Source organism: Siniperca chuatsi, linkage group LG13 (assembly GCF_020085105.1).
Source record: "Siniperca chuatsi isolate FFG_IHB_CAS linkage group LG13, ASM2008510v1, whole genome shotgun sequence".
Classification (NCBI taxonomy): Eukaryota; Metazoa; Chordata; class Actinopteri; order Centrarchiformes; family Sinipercidae; genus Siniperca; species Siniperca chuatsi.
Window position 1 is genome coordinate 6,512,813 of NC_058054.1, and position 19,358 is coordinate 6,532,170.

The window sequence follows — 19,358 nt, forward strand, 5'->3', positions numbered from 1 at the left end:
ATGTTGCTTGAAGCTGATACACCGCTGGGAACATTTCTCTCTCAAGTTTCAACTGGAACTAATGCCTCCTTGCTTCAATTTGCACCACCTTGGGCAAAGTTTGGTTCATCTCACTCTGTCTGCCTCCTTCCGTTGATTTTGGATACATTTGTGCTGCCGCCTCTAAATTATTCTTTTTAATTCTGTCTGAAGGTAGGGCAAAAAGACAAGTGGATTGAGAGGAGAAAGAGGCGGAGGGAAGGGTGGATAAAACAGACAGAGGTGTGTGTTTATCAAGCATTTCATAGTTGCCGCACTGATCCAAGATCAATTGATGCTCTCAGATCTGTGGGGACGTTATGATCAAGGGAAGCCCGCGGTCACTGAACCCAGATCAGCTATCGGAAAGGATGGATAATTAGGAACTGGAGAGAATATTCAGGAACAGATGGGAGGATGGAGGCGACATGTGTGGGAGAGAGAGAGAGAGAGAAGGAAGAAGAGAGGCAGTCTCTTTGGATGTGAGTGTCAGCTAAATGCCTAAAATGTAAAACAAAATGAGAGAGAGAGCGAGAGAGAGAGAGAGAGAGAGAGAGAGAGAGAGAGAGTTGAGTGATGAGAAAAGGAGGGGGTGGGGTGAGGGAAGAAGAAGAGTGAAGAACAAGGCAGGAAAGGAGAAAGACAGTTGGATGGGACGAAAAATGGATGGAGAGAGAAGCAAGAGGGAGAGGTGAAATGCAGATTCAGGTTGAGCCAAAGACGGAGATGAAGAGATGCAGAAGCTGGGAGGGAGATAGAGACAGAAATATGAAAATATTGGTCTGTAACTGATGTACTTCGGCAACACAGGTTTCTCCCCTACCGTGCCAATAAAGCAAATTTGAATTTGAGAGACTTCTCGGCAGAGTGGAAACTTGGTTGGAAAGGCATAAGGAGGCAGGAGGCAGATGAAAAAGGAATATATGTATGTGTACTCAGTATGTGTTGTGAGCGATTTCCCCTCTTCCTTAATGTTTGAAGTTGAAAGAACATGAGAAAGATTGGGAGGAGGATGAGGTGGAGGAAGAAAACGAGTAGGCAAAAATAACTGCTGTGACCAGATCAACAGTTGGACCTTTGGGGAGTATCGAGTCTCGAGTTTGAGCTGCAGACGAGAACCACTGTCTGGCCACACACACACACACACACAACAGAGACATGCAGATACATTTTCAAACACTGATGTACAAAAATGTTTGTACACTGATAGGTAGATCAGTCTTTATGTACAAAGACTATTTTTTTTTGTATGTTTATCATGCCATATTTCGCCCAAAGTTTGTGAAGCAGGAGAATGAATGCTACATTTTTCTCCTACTAATATTCACCATTCTGGAAGTTCAGAATTAAAATTAAGATAAGACGGCATGTTGTGTTAAAACAAGTTAAGTACAGCTACAACGTATCTTACCATATCAATCATAATATGCTTTTAAAACACAAAATGTTGCTGCTAAACAACTCTAAATGACTGGAGTTGTACAGTAAAACACTTAAATTATTTCAACTTAATTTCTGAGAAATCATGTTTTGGTTACCAGATGGCTTTAAACACTGCGACAGCCATGAGCCTGAGCTGATGTTGCTATGGAGAAGAACACAGTCAGAAGCACAGGGCTGTAGCAAATTTAAAATGCCTCATTGTTACAAGTAGGAACAAAACACAATGCTATAGTTGCCGAATTCATCCAAAATTGACCCATAATCTGAAAGTGAACTGATTTAAACTTCTGTATGCTTTATCAGCTTTCTACGAATGCATAATCTTTCACTTTTGCATGCCACCCCTGGCACATGCAACAGGGATTTCAGCCTGGTGAATGGATGTTTCTTACCAAAATGCTGTCTGGGAGTCATAGATAGCTTCTCTCCGCTATGTACACAGGGTTGTAATGTTGACTTTTTATTAAAGAGCCACATATTTCCTTTTTTATTATTATTTTTGGGACATTTTATGCAACAAGGGTCCCTAGCCAGACTTGAACCATGGCTGATGGTCGGTGTCTTGATCCCTAATCCCCACATTTTCTTATGCAGCTGCTCATCTTTTATACTGATAATTCAACCAGGAAAGGTTCATTTGGACCACATTTTTGCCTTTTGAAAACTTCTGACTGGATTTGTATTTCTTGGAGACTAGAATACAAACTTCCATTGGTTTTGAAAGTTTTAAAAATGTCAGAAGTTGTGAACTCTAAGCTTAAATGCTTAGTTTAGTTTAGTTTCCATCCAAACATCGGAAGTGCTCCAAATGTCAGTCATCTAATATGTTCTATGAGAAAATGAACAGGACTTCTACTTTGGAACTATATTCCTCTACCTTACCATACACACACACACCTCATCTATTAATCCAGTTTATCTCAATACTAAGAAATTCATTACATCCCTTCACCGAAGAAACAAAAGCCAAACAGCAGAGTGTGACCTATTGGCAGACTATTTATGTTGCCCACATTGCAGGCTAAACAGCGCCAGGCACATGTACAATTTTCAGGGGCCTCCCGATCGATACGCCCCCGTAACTAGATATCATATAGTTTTTGAAAATCCATCACACCTGTACTCTAAAAGCAATATACATTGTTTATAATGAAAAAAAACACAAAAAAGAGAGAGAAAAGCCTGGAGTCAGAAAAGATTAGAAATGGGTGAGATGTAAGGCAGAAAGACGAAAAAGAACAAGAGAGAAGGAAAGAGAGGAGATTGAGGAGAGATGAGGGGAAGAAAATTAAGGAGACTGATAGTTGAGCGCAGGGTCCAGGGGGCATGGATAAGTGTGTGTGTGTGTGTGTGTGTGGCATACGGTCACTCACTCACACACACCCACACAGAGAGGGTAGCTCATGAAGACAAATGTAGTGACCTTGCTCACTGATAAGGCATGAAGATAAAGTAGTGTTGGATGAAATAACTAAAAAATACCAAGAGAAACAGAGGTATGGGTGTACGTGTGTGTCTATGTATGTGTGTGTGTGCGTGTGCCTGGGAGTGCAATAAAGATAGACAGGTGAACAGACAGATGGGAGATGGAAAGACAGGGAGATAATAGTGAGACAGAAAGAAAGACAAAAAGATGAGGAGGCAAACAGACACAGATGTGGCTCAATACTGAGAAAAGCAAATAAACAATAAGATATGAAAACAGACAGTGACCATAACACACTCTTAAATTGCATGCACACACACACACACACACACACAAACACACACACACACACACATATTTGGACTTGCCCACACAATCTTGTCTTGAGGTTTTTCAGGATAAAATGACTTAACGAGTTACTTAACACCAGCGGAAACTCTTGTTTCTTGCAGACTCTCACTGGTTGAAGTGAGGGGTGTGGGCAGTACACTGTGACATCACTGTTTGTGTGGTTACAGGTGCAACAGAGCACACTTCAACATCAACCAGAAGAAATCAGTGAAACAGTGATTTTCGGCTTGGTGTTAAATTCCTTTCCCATTAGGTACATGTAAAGGTGCCATATCAGAGATACTCATTTCTAAACAACTTGGTGCTCTTAACAGAACCTAAAAGAAGTTGTTAATTTCAGTGAAGAAAAGCCACTGTAGCTGCCTTCAAACGGAACTCGTGACGTCATATTTTCCAGGTGTGAAGTTGCGTACTAATATGCTTTGTGTTCAAGTGGATTTCGTCATGAGAAATCAATGCCACCTTGTTCCCTGTTGAAAAATGGTGAATGATTCTGTGTTTTCTACATTTCAACATCATGCTTAAGAATGAGAAAAGAGTAGTCGTAAAACAAAATCACAAACTGCCATAGGCTCAGACATTTTTGAAAATGTCAGTATACATTGCAACTCGTAAACTCTGAGCTAAAGGTCTGAGCTTAAGATATGAATACCACAATTTTATTCATATGGACACTGAACCACAACTTTTTTGTCTGATTATACACCCTGTAGCTTGTCTTAATCTTGTCGACAGTCTTTTTGCTGATTTGCACCCTGGCTAACATTAGTAGCTGCATTAGCACCAGATTCTTTTAGAATTAGCCTGCTGGCTATACGTAGCTAGCTAAAAACTTGGTATTATATGCAATTTAGTCAGAAGGCTGAATTACTGTTGATACACTTAGTAGAGAAACATTTTGGTCACATCCACTGTCACAAGAAGCAAAGACATAGATTTAAAGCAAATTGATAAAACAATCAAACATCACACATAGAAAATACCTTGACAAATTAGTAAGTTAGCATGTTAGCTGACTTGCTAACTATAGTTTTTTCTAATTGTCTGTATTATTTCCAAAGGAAAGCCAGGTGCTGACAAGGTTAACAAAACCATTTACACCAGAACTAGAACTTGAACTTAACTGTTGATCCTGCCCATCCCGGCAATTTGGTGAAACAGCCAAGAGAAGTGCTTCTGTGGGCTAATTTACGGGGTCACTTTGTCTGTTACACACCTGCTTACCTCTGCTGATTCCCCACACATTTGTTTCATATCAGGCCCTCAGAAGCCCCCCCCCCCCGTGGCTACGTCTACTTCTAGGACAACTAACAATACCTTAAATATAGCTGTTTATCTGAGTCTTCGCAAACTTCAACTTCTCGTGTTTCAGAGTTGAGACTTGGGAAAAGACAAAAATAGTGCTATTGTAACTTAAAACAGCTATAAATATGGAAACAAATCTATCAGACTATTCACTTAACTTGACCACAATAGTTTTTTTTGCAGGTATCTGCTTTCTTTTAGTCCATTTGTTATGTGTTAAGTCACTATTTGCGGGGAACCAACTCTGCACGATGGTGCCAGAGAACAAAGCTGAAAAGCCTTTATAGAGACAGAGAGATAGACAGATAGACATCTAGATAGACAGGCAGATAGGAAGACAGGGAGACAGACAGAAATCACACAGCACAAACACCGTAGAGGTCAATGCTATCACGGAAACAAGCGGTTATTTCGTAGCATTTCATCATCATCATCTATCTTGGTCGCTTGCGCTCTCTCTCCCTCTTTCATGGCTGGATTTCTCATTGATGACAAAGCCATTTATGTCTCTCTTATGTTCCCCACCGCCTCCCTCCTCTTCATCCTACTCCCTGTCCCTCCTCCCCCACCCATCCCTCACTGTCTCTCCCTTATTCTCCTTGCTATTTATGCTTCCTCTGTTTTATTTTTCTGTTTTTTTTTCTCTCTTGCACTTTCTTTCGTCTCTCATTCTCATTTTGCGTCTCCTCTCTTTACTCCCCTTTGTCTTTCTTTGCCTTGTTCGCTCACAAATCTCAGCTATTTTTTCCTCTTCTCTCACCTCATTTTCATCTCTCCTCCTCCTCCCTCTCCCTCTTACATCATTTTCTCTCTAAACATCTCTCTCCCCTCCCTCCTCCTCCTTTCCATTTTACCTTTCTCTTTCCCATGATTTAAATTCTGCACATCATTTCTTACTTTCCTCTTTCCCTCTTACTCTGCCCTCCTCATCCTTGCTTGCCCTCCTTCACATGCTTCCTTCCACTCTTCCCACTTCCCTTATTTTTCTCACTACATCCCCTTTACTTCTCCTTTTCTTTTCATTGTTTTTTTCCCTACTTCCCTTTTCGCCCCTTTCACATTCCTTACATCTATTCCACCCCCTTTTCTTTCCTTCCTTTTTTGACTTTTTACCTTCACCTTTCCATATTTTTGTCCTTCACCCCTACCTCATTCACTCTTCCCATCCTTTCATCCCCTTTACCTTCCTACTGTCTCCCATCTTCCTCCCTACTTCACCTGTTCTGTCCTGTCTTATTTTACATTTCTTCTCCCACCTCCTCACACAGCTATCCTCTCTTCTGTCCTCACCCAAATCCCCCTCCTGTCATCCCCTCATCGTTTCTCCCACTTTTCCTTCTTTCCTTCTTCCTATCTGTACCTTTTTTCTGTCCCTTCCACCTTACTCATACTCTTCCCCCTTTCTCTCCCTCCTCTTCCTCCTCCTTTTCTTCTTTATTAGAACAAGAAACCAGTACATGGCAAATATGGGAAAACTATTAGACATCCATTGCAATATAAAAATAGTAATAAGTAATAAGTAATTACTCAGTATTTCAGTTATAAAAATTTAAAAGCAAAACATAACATTTCATAAAGCAGATCAATTGTATGTGCACATTTCTAATTATTAATATCCTGTTCCTCTTCTTCTTTTAGCACTGAGAGATAACCGCATCCAGCTACACCGCTCGACACCCACCGAGCTTTCCATCACCATCGCCGAAGTGCAGCTGGCCGACGAGGGCGAGTACACCTGCTCCATCTTCACAATGCCAGTCCGCACCGCCCGAGCCACCGTCACCGTACTAGGTGGGTCACTCAAACACACATACTGTATACGCAGTACATATACGTCTGTCATCTTGATGTTCCCAAAAACAGAGGTTGCTACTTTTTCAGACCTTAAAAAGTTATTTGTGTTTCTAACAGCTGTGTTAAATAGGTTTTCTGGATTTTAAGAAAAAGAAAACGTTCTGATAAAAAGACAAAAATCAATTGTCTCATTTTTCATTATAATTTTAGTAAAACTCCCTTTACTCTATAAATTCTAACCTTCCTATCTTTTCTCTGTCCTCTAAGGAGGATCCCTCTCTGTGAGGCCCATCCTAAGGTTTCTTCAGATTTTTCTTTCCTATGTAGGCTTTTCTAAAAATCTTTCTTTGTTCTCACTGAGGCCTATTGATGCAAAATGACATTCTTGCCTTCCTTGTGCTCATAGTCAGACATGTCACCTTTGAGACTGATTGACGGCTGTACAAATCAGCGTGACTGCAGTCTATCTTAATTTCTCTCCCAAACCTGTAGGATTGTGGAAATTTAAATGGATGATTCAAAGCTTTTGGCATCTTTTCTTATTTTCTCCTCGGCTGTCATGTTGTTTATAACAATTTTACAACAATGTTTACTTTTTCTACCAGTCAGTTTCAGACTACACACAGAAAATAGAGAAAAAGTGGCTCAAATTCACCTTGATACGCTGCAGTGGCCCAACCTTCCCTGCAGAGTTTACCCTCTCTCAGAGCAGAATGAAGTTTGACCCTGTGGATGTCCATTGTAAGTCTGACTAGGAGAGGCTGCCTGTTGGCATGAGGTAAACTATTGGTGCTGCAGCAGTTTCGTGTTGCACTTCCATAAAGTTAGAGGACAGATTTGAAAAGAATGTTTGCAATTAATGCAGCAAAGGCTGAGATATCCTAACATTAAGTCCCTAGTATGGGTAAAACTGCAAAAACACTGGATGCTACGTTGCCTATAATGCACTCGGTTGCATCTTTTTGTTAGATCCTGTACTGTACTTCTCATGACGAATAATCTGATCTTCATGTGTAAAATTGGTAGTTTCCCTTTAAAGTAAAAATGGTTTTCTGCCAATCTGTACAGTCACAGATGAATTGAAAAATAAATTAAAGAACTTCCAAAATATTTCAAAAAATGATCCCTTTTGTGGACCATAATGTTATGATTCCATAGCCTTCCTCATGATGCCTTCATCCAGTTTGATCCAGATCCTTGCTTATAGTGTTAACCTTTGTGTATGGTTATGACCTCATATAACTCTTGTTTGGAGATATACAGGCTCCACTCATCTTCTTTAAGATGGATGTCATTATCTATGTATGATGCTTCCCTGCAGCCTGCAATAAATTGCGGTCATCCTGTCAGTGGTGAATGAGCCTGTTTATTGATTGGATATTGGGCAAATCTTTCATGAATTGATTTTTATTAGTCAAGTTGTTATTATTCCTCAGTGTCAGCTAATTCTGACTATATTTCATGGTTTTGCTTGAAGATGAGAACAAAGCAATGAGCTTGGCAATACTGTAATGCACCAAGTAATGGCCATACAACTACAATGGAGACTTACTGTATACCTGAGAGCGACAGCTGGCCTGATATTCCTGGGAGGTTGTGGTGTACAGATTTAAGGCCAATATTTCACAGCATCCAATGCCACTTTTAAATTGCTCTGTAATGAAATTTAGTCATTCTTTGTGCTGATCACAAAATACCTACATCCACATTTATTCAACAAATGGGCTTCCATTGCTTAATTTTGCATAGCCTCTGATACTGTAAGCTTATTTGTGATATTGAGGTTTTTTCTATCAATTTTTGCCATTTCCTCTCAGCTTTTCTAATTCAATGCACCATCATTTGCCAACAAATTGTTGGATGAAAACCGAGCTGCAGAGGGTTTCTGTCTAATTCCCTTGGAAAATACACTAAGTGGAAACAAGAGATGTTAAAATTTTGAAATTTAGGGTGGGGCAGGGTGGCTTATGTTTACAACGGCTGTTCTGTGGCGGAAAGGCCACAGGGTTGTTCCCCCAAATTTGGGGTTTGTCAGTCAACAGCTGTGGAAGCATCCTTGACTAAATAATTTTGTTGATATTTATTCAAATGTTTTGGCAGTGCTGCAAAGTGTATTGAAAAGAATTCAGTATAGTTGCTCCGGACAACAGCATGAGCAGAACGCCTGAAATGTTAATGTGATGTTTGTATGTGTGTGTAAGAGGGCAGGGGAATGTGTGTGCCGAAGCAAGGGCAAAGGCGGATCTACTTTAGCTCTTTAAATTCAAATTAACATGAGAATCACTCCTCCACATTTCTTCCGATTTTGCAGTAATTGTGTTTCAGGCATTTTTTATTTGCTGTAATTGACAGCTGTGACACTGTATTCTGCGTTCAATAAATATTTCATGACCCCTGAGAGGGAGCCAAACCATTAAAAATGTATGGTAAAATGTCTAAAACGCACAGACCCCTATGGGAAAATCAGCCAAAGATATCGAGTTTTGGCACAGCAGCGTTCATGTGTGTGTCTTTTATTCTTGTTTTGACATGTCCAAGGTTTTGACAGACACAAACACACATGCGCGCATAGCTGCTGAGTATCGTCAGTTTTAAATGGTTGTGTGTCTGTTAGTGTAAAAGGTGTAGCATGACTCTCTGCTCTCTCCTCAGCTAAGCAGAGAATAATTTATAATGGCTTTATTCTCTTTCATTCTCCTTGTAGAGGAAAGGGCCTCGACAGGACTTCTCCAACCAATTCTATATGTGCAGTATTATTCTCTTATTAATATTCAATGCTACTTTACTGCCAGAGAGCTTCCGCACACAGTGCACTACATCAAATCCTGCTACATTAAAAATTGACCACATTTTTATTTTTTTGATCTATACCTTGGTTAGTTCACTGCACTTTATATTGGAATGTCCATGTCCGTGCCTGTTTGCCTGTCTGTCTGCAGGGGGTGGACAAAATTACAGGAACACCTTGCATCTATCTATCTATTGATCTATCTATTGATCTGTCTATCCAGCCACCCATCCAGCCCTCCCTCCCCTCTTCTGTCATTCCTCACTCCCTGAATACTTGTAATATTTTAGAAAAGTCCAGAATTTTCTGGCCTGAAAAATGTCACATTTTAAAAAATTCAATAACTGGTACAAGACCTTGTCAATTTTATTGAAAATATATCAGTTTCCTTCCTGGCATCCCTTCATGATTTGGTCTCCCCTCTCCATCTCTACCTTTCTGTGTAACTCTCTCTGCTTCTACTCTTTCAGCTTTATCTCTTTCTCTCTGTGTCCATCCCCCTCTCTCTCTCCTTCCTTAATGCACAAGGCGGAGGTATGTGGTAGACGGCAAACCGAGTGTTCATTATTTTCAAAAGCAGAATGACAGTAATCACTGCCAACACTTGGAGAAACGTGCCGCCCACAACGGCTCCAGATGGAGGACGGCAAGAAAAGTTGAATTTTTTCCATTCTTGCCTTCGACCATTGATGGTAAAGACAAAGTGGATTTTGAAATATTTGGCAGAGTGGATGTGTAGATTCCTTCTCCTGCTTGTGTTCACTTCAACTTGTGCTCCAAGTTAAAATAGTAATTAAGCAAAAATGTTTCTTATCTTAACTGACTGACTCAATCTGGAAGAACACCCCTGGGAGAGGAAGATGTATCATGAAATTTTGGTTTGGCTGGGAGGCGTCTCGGTGGCTCACTTGGCTTAAGGCAGTTTGAATCTGAACTTTGGCTCATTTCATCCTTCTGTCCCTCTTAGTTTTTCTTGCAAACTATCACACAAGGTACCAGTGACCCCCCCCAAAAAACCATTTAGTCTGACTGAGTCATTCTAACTCCCATCCTGGCTCTTAACTAATGAATTCAGGGAGTCGCATTTAATAATCTTTGAAAAATGTAATTTACTTGACATTTTGAACTGACCTGAAGTACTGAGAGTGAACAGTCACACGATACTATTTACCAGACTGACTTGAATTGTAGAAATGCCAAGGCTGTCAGAGTTAATGCAGACCTCATGCTGCTGATTTTAAAGAAGTAATGCATTATTATTTTTCTCATTGAATTAATAACATTTCCATGTTCATCTTAGTAGGCAGCCATTCTCCCTTTTGGGGCTTAACTGCAAATGTTGGGATACTTAATATGTGTACCATAAGTACTGTTGGAATGTTAGGTTTTTGAAGGATTTTATCATTTTCTTTTGGGAATAATTTTGTCTCTATATTCAGGTTCTGTACGCTTCTGTCATGTTTTCAAGTCTTACTAAAAATGTAGTCAGCATTTCAGTTATTTAAATTCATCACGGGACTGATATACACTTAAAATATGAACTTTTCGTGGTGCATTAATTAAGTTAATTTGACACACTAAGAGTCTACTGTATGTTATCATGGAATTTCCCTGTGAAATATGCATTACTAATAGCATTTTGCAGTCAATTAAAACATTTTGCAATGAATCACTATTTCAAAAACCTAATCATTTGATAGTGCTATTAGATATTTGAAACAATCTGACCACTTGTCCGGCAGATTGTTATTGGTTCTGAAACTAACCTTATTACAATTTGCTGTTCTTTATTGTCTAACAGGTCCTCTAAACTCAACAAAAAGAATCAATCAAGTCAACAGACGATATGAGAGTTTTTGATCTGGTGCGCTCGAACAACATTAAGCTACTTCCACCTTTGCTTCTGAGACACAATAGTCATTATTTGCACAGCTTTAAGTGGTCGCTCATCAGCAAAACATAGAAACATCAGTGTGCACCTGCCCTGTTGGACACTGATAGGGAGACAGTAGGTTTGATGCTTCTGTAAAGTCAGGGTGAACAGAAGCTTTACCAACATTTGAGCTGCTGTGTAATGACTCTGAACCATTTTTGGGGCAAATCATTGCAATTCTCTGCATTCTCCGCGCTGGTTTCCATCAGAGCTTTCAGAATTGACCAAATAAATTCAAGCTTGTCTGTGATATTGAGGATGCTGTATCAGATTTTGCTGTTGATTTTAATTTTTCCCCCATTTGATACACAACAAATTAGCAAAAATTTGCAGTACTCCTTAGATGCACAGCCATTAGCCATGACCTTTTTTGCTTTTTCTGGCTACAAGGTGAGCCCTGCAGCATAAAAGTTTCTCTCTCTCTCTTGCTAACTCTTTCTCTCTCTCTCTCTCTCTCTCTCTCTCTCTAGGTGTGCCCGGTAAACCTCAGATCTCAGGCTTTGAGAACGCAGTGCCGGAGGGGGGCAGAGTCACCCTGACCTGCACCAGTACTGGCAGCAAACCCCCCGCCAGGCTGCGCTGGTACCGAGGAGACCAGGAGCTGGAAGGTGAGAGATACAGGGAGTGTTTGGACGCTCTCTGTGTGTGTTTGTGAATGTGTGTAATGTGGGGTCAGAAAATGTGCGTTGGACGTGTCTGTTGTTGTACTCTGGCTTGTCCTCATGCTGGATCTGTGTGTGTGGTAAGGAAGCGCATGGGTGTGGTTATGTGTATGTGTGTAGGACAGTGTGTGCGAATGTGTAGCTGCAAGGTTATACTGTAGGAATGCAAGGATGTGGTTTGTGCTTGTGTACATGCATGTGTGTTTCTCTGTGGTAAGTGTTTGTGTGATCCTGCAGTACTTGGTGTGTATGTGAAACTGTGTGAATTTGTGTGCATATGCCTTATGTATGAGCATTTGTGTGTGTTTTTGATTGTGTGTGTGAGAACGTAGCTTGTGTCTGTGATCATGCTGTGTGCGTATTGTGTCCTTGCCACGTTGCCTGCTGTCTCTCTGTGTGTCCTAAACCTGTGCCTGCATATGTGTGTGTGCAAGTGCGAGAGCATGCTGCTTGTGTGTGTGTGTGTGCGCTGAAACATGCTGTGAGTGTGTTTGTGTCTGTGTTTGGGCCCTTCTTTCCCATTATTCTGTCAAGACCTGATCTTGTATGTTTGTGCCTATGCATGTATCCAGGAACTGTGTATGTGTTTGCTTTTATTGTATTTTGTGTGTGTGTTGATGCAGAGTTTATTTGTGCAAGTGTGTGTGTGTGTGTGTGTGTGTGTGTGTGTGTGTGTGTCATCTGTTGAGCTGCAACATATCTGCAACTGGGAGTGACACAACAGAGAGCGAGAGATAGTGCGGGTCGGATCTAGCTGGGGATAACGACAGAATCCAGGAATAAAAGGCAGGGCGGAGGAGAGGATGAAGGGATGAGGTCGAACAGAGAAACAGAGATAAAGAGAGCTTTGCATGAGGTCAGACTGACTGGTCTTTTGTTACAGATAAACGGGAGAAATGAACAGGGAAGAGAAAGAGAGAGGCAGAGAGAGTGCAGCGAGGATGTCATGAGAGGACAAATTAACCGGCTTTCTTCTTACAGATAAACTGAAAATCAAGGAGACGATTGGCAGTCTCTGACTCACACCAGTGGTATTGGCAGAGGTAGCGTTTCTCCAAATTACAACCATGTTTCCCGTAAACCCCCCTGCTTCTTGTTGCGTCATCAGTCAAAGGTTTTCTGTTTTGCTTCACCGAGCAGAACAAACATGTTGGAAGTGTTGTTTCTGTCGCCCATTTGCTCCTTCCACCATCTGCCTTTACCAGAAACTCTATAAGCTTTAAGCTCTGTTTGTACAGGAAGAACAGCGCCCTCTGTCTGTTTGCACAGCTCTCCAGCAGATGTCCCGCCAAATCTACTGTGTGTAAACTGGCGTGTTCAGACTGGAAGATTTTGGCCTTTTCTACAATAATTGTACTAATATAATATGATGATATAATATGATAATGATTTATTGATATGAAAATGCTACACTCAGGCTTTGTAATGCAAAAATGCCCGTCTTGTGTCCTAATGCCTTGGCAGTGTTACTGTTTGCTATAATTATGGATTGAAAATGAATCGAAAGAATGGACTGAAGCTACAAAGAGAAGGAGGATTGGGAGAGCTGCCTGCCTGAGGAAAGATTATCTGGTCTTTTTGTTACAGCTGAACTAAAAACAGGAGACAGAGGGAAAGAAGAGTCTAGAGATTGTTTCTTTTTAAGGGAGATTGGATTTTTGTTTAAAGGGTCGGCTGACCCAAAATACAAAAAGATGTATTTTTCCTCTTACCTGTAATAGTATCCAGCCATGCAGATAGTTTTGGTGTTATTTGTCCAGGTTTTGAGATATTTGTCCCTTGAGATTTCTACCAACGATCCAATATAATGGAGGTGAATGCAATTTGTGGTGCTCACAACAAAGTTTAATCAAAAAAATTCTACAGCAACATGTCCGTTCAGAAACAATGTTTTGATTACTCTGGATAATCCACAGACCTGATGGACAGGCAAGATGGAAAATAGAGTTGTGGAGGTATGGGAGCTGTATGGGCATGTAGCGCATCTGACTTTTATGCGAAAGACCAGAGTTTGTATCCTGTCACAGACCTACAAATAATTGCTACAATCAATTGCTTTTTTCCCACTGTAACCTCAATCTTTCCCTTACCTTAACTAAGTGCCTAACCTTAACCATACTTTAAAAGGGTACTCTGGCAATTTAGTATTGCACATCCATAAAGTTAAAGGACTCACAAGAGACAGATTTTAAAAAGAATGGTCAACATTGAAACATCAAAGGCCCTGACTTGTGGTCCCTAGTATGGGTCAATCTCCAAAAACATTGTATCCATACATTTCCCATGATGCAACATGACAGCATCTTCCATTAGTCCTTTCCCTGGTAAAGTTCATTGTCTCAGAAAGTCAGTGCCTCAGTTTGTAACGCAGGCTTTCTTTTAAAAAAGATTTTTTCAGACTTGCCTTTCAGAGCCACAGAAGACATCATACAACTGTTTTCACACTGATTAGTACTCCTCATGACTAGTAAACTAAACACCATTTATGAAATTAGTGGAGTGCCCTTTAACCATAGTTTATATGCCATAACCATGATATTTCCCATTGCCATGCAAGGATATTGCATAAATAAATTATATTAAAAATGTTGACACTGAATGTTAAAAACACTCATTGAACGTAATTGAGGGTTTTGCTGAATCAGCGGTCTTGTATGGTGATAGGGTTGCATCCAAAGTAACAGGGACAGGGCGAAACGACCCGAAAGAAAAGGGAGAACAGAGAAAAATAGAGACAGGCAGAGAGCGATTTGAAGGAGATCAACTCGATGTGAGTGATGGTGTGTTCGAGGCTTCGCCCAGCCGTCCTGACACCACACAACACCAATCAGTCATTCCTGGAACAACACACACACACACAAACCTTCGGTTTAACACACAAACACTGGTAATGGACAGATGATAATCACACACTCACACTGTCACACAGTGCTCATCTCTGGCTAGATAGAGGAAGAGCACCATGGGTCAGCATGCTATTATTACAGCTTCTCATTCATGCAGTTGTAGTTGCAGTATGTGTGTCTGTGTGAGTGTGAGTGTGTGTGTGTGTGTGTGTGTGTGAACGTTGGAAAGATGAGCCCTTAGATTGCTGCTCACCACTGCTTCTCTGACAGCTTCACTGACAGTAAAAGCAAAGAACTAGAGGGAGGGAAGGCAATGAGGGCGACACAGATGTAGAGAGGGTGTGTGTGAGACAGAGAGAGAGACGCCTTGTATCAAGAAAGTCACAGTGAGGGGCTGCTGAAAAAACAGAACAGAGAGGGAGTGAGTGAAAGAGCGGGAGTGTGTGTGTGTGTACGTGCATGAAAATAGACGGAGCTGCGAGGATACTGAGCGAGTGATGGAAGTTGCAAAGAGCTGACGGAAGAGAGAGACTGAAGGAGAAAGCGAGAGCAGATGGGGAATTAAGAAAACCACAGAAGAAGAAGCGAGCCGGCTTTGCGGCTGAGTGGGAGCGTAGACTGGGGGCAGAGGATGAAGCGAAGGGGGACCAGTTTTAAAGAAGAGGGGACTAGAGAGCGCAACAGGAGAGAGGGGAGAAAAAGGATGGAAGGCTGACGAAATGGAGAGAGAAATCCGGAAAGAGGATTTAGATGGGGGGGGGCGGAGAGCAAGAGAGTGCGGGAAAGGGAGTGGTAATTGAGAAGAATGAAAGGCTAAGAGCTTTGAAGACTGTATTAGTTGTACTGTGTGAAAGGGCTATGGATCATTTAGTGACATCGATGTATTGGATTGGGGATAATGGGGATTTATGGTGGCACTTAAGGCCATACCGGCTGAATACCGTCCCAAATTGTCATAATGCAGGACGTGGGGCAGATGGTGAAGGGTACATGGGCGTGTGTCTGTATGGAGCAACGTAATGTAAAAGACGAGAAAGCAAGAGTCATTAGAGAAACAGACAGTGGTGGAAGAAGAACTCAGATCCTTAAATAGCTGCAACATTATGTCAAACTTGCTCTTTACAAGTCAAAGTGCTGCATTACAATTTGTACTGACGTAAAATTACAGAATCTTACATTTCAAAAAAGTAAAGTACTCATTTTGCACAATGGTTCCTCTGAGATTGCTTTACAATTATATATATTATATAGCACCTGCCTTTTGCAGCCATGAAGTAGTTTTGAGGTATAAAAATGATGTTTTGTCGTACCAAGAGTCCAGAACCCAAATATAATCAGTTTTTGTCAGTTGTGTTCAACACTAATTCTTATTACAGATGCATTAATACGTATGCAGAATTTCATGTTGTAGGTGGTCTAAGTGGAGAGAATTTTAACTTTAACGTTGGGAAGATAATAATACATCATATTTTATAGGCTGCACATATCTGTTGCATTTAAAATCTTAATCTGTAAAGTAACTAGTGACTCTAACTGTAAAATAAATGTAGTGAAGTAAAAAGTACAGTGTTAACATCTGAAATGCAGTGAAGTAAAAGTAGAAAGTAGTAGAAAATGGAAATACTATATCTCAAAATGAGTACAGTACTTAAGTAAATGTACTTAGTCACCTCCGCCACTGGGAATATATAGTCAAGATAGACATAGTAAGGCAGAAGCAAACTATGTTCCAGCAGGCATACGTTCAGCTGGTAATCCAGTAACAGGACTAATTAAATCTCTTTCCAAATTAGATGACCTCATACGAACGCTCAAATCAGAGCGCTTTCACTGGCCGTAATCCGATTTAAGCTTAAAAGTGATGACTGTTTTGATTATTTTAAAACCTGTCCCTTATCCAGGGAAGCAGGGCTTTTGCTGAGCATGCAGGGTGGTGTTAAGCCATGCGTTACTGTCTATTCACAGTTACACGTTTTCACACCTCGGAGATGCCAAGTAGAACCAGAGTCTTCCACTTTTGGCGACTGAGCAGCTTTACTGGAGTAGCTGGGGGTCAAGCGCCTTGTTCACTTGGCAAAGTTGTTGGATAATAAGGAGTTTTATTCACTCATTCACTTCCCAAAGTGGTCCAACTGGTCTTTTTTCTTTGTTATTTTTGATCCAGAATAGGGCAACAACTGATGATTACTTTCATTAATGATAAATCTTATTATTTTAAGGGTTTTGTCTATAAAATTTACAAAATATAGTAAAAAAGATTACTTTAAAACCCAAAGATATTCAAGACAAGCAGTAAAATGTCACATTTTTAAAGGTCTTCAGTTTGACTCTATCTGACAACAATACTATGAAACAGAGAAGAGCTGCAAAAACAAACCTTTGAGAAGCAGAACCCAGCTAATGATTTTTACTTGATAAATGTCTTGAAATGATAACTTGGTAAAATAAATTGTTGTGGATAAAATGGTGTGGACTTGTGGCAAGGACTTCAAAAGGTTTTACTGTAATAAATCTTTTAGTAGTATTTGCTACATTAGGATAATTTAAAAAATGATAATTTGGATGGATATTTTCACACGCAGATCAAAATGTTTCAAGAACTTCCTTGGCTCCGGTGACTGTTATGAAATTAAGTAGTCTAAACTGCTTTATCTTTTGTCATGTCTCACAAGATGCCACACAGTTGAATCTGCATTAAAAACACATGAAGCTATCTCCTTCCACTGGCAGATTCATTTCTTTGATTTTTAAAAACAACATTTTACAGCTCATTAGACTAAATGATTTTGGTTCCATCTACTAATCAATTAATTGACTCATTGTTTCAGCTCTAATCCAGAACCTATGGTCACAAGCACGCTTCTCCAGCCTTAAAGGCCCAAACATGCTGGACGCAGTAATTGCTGCATCCAGTTGTTTGATTCTCCTAATATGGTTATTTTATGGCGGATTGTACGCTTGAGGGTTGAAGCATCAACAGCACCAACACATCATCTGCATTGCATCACCACCTTGGGGGAAGTTAGTCTCAAGGATTTGCCAATAGCCCACCTTTTTATTCAAGAAATAGGAGTTTTAATAAAAAAAAAATGGGCATCCCATAAAAAGTTTAGCAGGTGCTGGAGTATAGTCGAGTTTAAATATTAAAGGAGAGTTCCGCACACACTTACACTACTTACAACATTGAATATTAATATTTATTTTTAATGATTTATCAGCCATTAAAAACATAGCTTTGATGATATGATATGTTTTTGTAATGATTTGGTATTTTAGTGAACTGTTGTAAACTTTTGAACTGTTTTTAATAGTAATGATTAATGTGATAAAGTAATGATATAAATAATTTGACACTATAAATTGACCATACATGATGACTTGAGGCCGTAGAGTGAAGCATTGTGTTTAGATGTGTTTTTTTTACCGGATGTAATCTCTTTAAAAGAGGCAAGCATATATCTATGCTTTTCTGCAAATATAGCTGGGTTTTGATTTATGCTGATGGACGCATGCTGTTTCCTTTATATATAAAGGAAACACATGTGAAACACTGTTAAATATGTATTTAACACTGAACAACCATCATTTTTCACACCTTTATTTTTACCTCTACACCATCAGCTTTTCTGTTGCATGACCTGTTCTACGGTCTACAGTATATGTAGACCCAGCTTGTTCACTAACGTGAGTGTACAACTTTCATACTTTGCACATAAATTAAACCCGCACTAACTGATTTTTTGGCCTCTTGAGAGCAGCGGAAACAAACTGCAACCAACATTGACATACTTTATAAAGTTGATATGTTGAACGTGGTGTGGAAGCAAACATTTGTTTATATCCATATCCAGCAGATACAGAGAGACATTATCATTCATTTTGGGTCATGTTTTGGGCCACCTGATGAATTTACATAACTTCAATTATCACTCTCTTAGTCTTCACTAAATCCTGAGGTAAATATCTGGCTCTTAAGCTGTGATGCCATAATGTTCACCAGCTAGTCGCTAACTGTGTCTGTCTGCCATTTGGTGTTGGACAGGTAGTGTACAGTGGGTTTATCAGAGCTGAAAACAGCTGCCTACTGCAATTAGAAATAATACTGTGAGAGTGATGAGACTTAAACAAACAGTAAGGTTGCGGGCCTGAAAATCAAACAATGAGCTGAAAGACATTGAAAAGCTGAGGGGAACTGTAGAGTTAGGTGATAATTTTCTGTTGCTTCATTCATGCAGTCCTGTAAGACATTGTTAATATAAAAAATATTATAGCCGCTTCAACTACAGTTAAAGGGTCAGTAAACCCAAATTAAATATTCTCACTTACATCTGCAGTAATGGTACCTAGCCATGCAGATAGTTTTCATTTTATTTGTCCAGGTTTTGAGATGTTTCAAATTGTTGCCTCTACTCCAATTCAATGGTGGTACGTATAATTTTGTTTTTGGTGCTCACAGCATTGAAAAATGACCTTTTAAAAATTCAACCATAACCTCTATTTTCACAACAACATCCTGAAAACTCTGGATAATCCACAAAACACACAGGGAACAGTTGTCATTAGAGCTACTTTCTAACAGAGAAATATTATATACAGTATATATAACAGGACCCTGTTTCTGGAGAGAGTTGTTACTGTTTAATTTTTTCAAATTCACTTCACGCTGTGTGCACCACAATCGAAATTTCATTCCACTCCACTGTATATGGGTGGAGACAGGAATATAAAAGATTAATATCTCAAAACCTGGACAAAAAAAGAACTGCATGGCTAAAATATGTATTTTTTTTTT

The 19,358-nt window shown here is 40.0% G+C and overlaps 1 protein-coding gene across 5 annotated transcripts in view; it reads left to right on the plus strand.

Moving 5' to 3' along the window:
- cadm3 (cell adhesion molecule 3) overlaps positions 1-19,358 on the plus strand; it is an 84,685-nt gene that overhangs the window by 43,915 nt on the left and 21,412 nt on the right. For all 5 annotated transcript variants that reach the window (XM_044220754.1, XM_044220759.1, XM_044220755.1 and 2 more), the window contains exons 4-5: positions 6,182-6,334; positions 11,529-11,666. In XM_044220754.1, the coding sequence (XP_044076689.1) occupies positions 6,182-6,334; positions 11,529-11,666 (291 nt within the window). The remainder of the gene's footprint in view (positions 1-6,181; positions 6,335-11,528; positions 11,667-19,358) is intronic.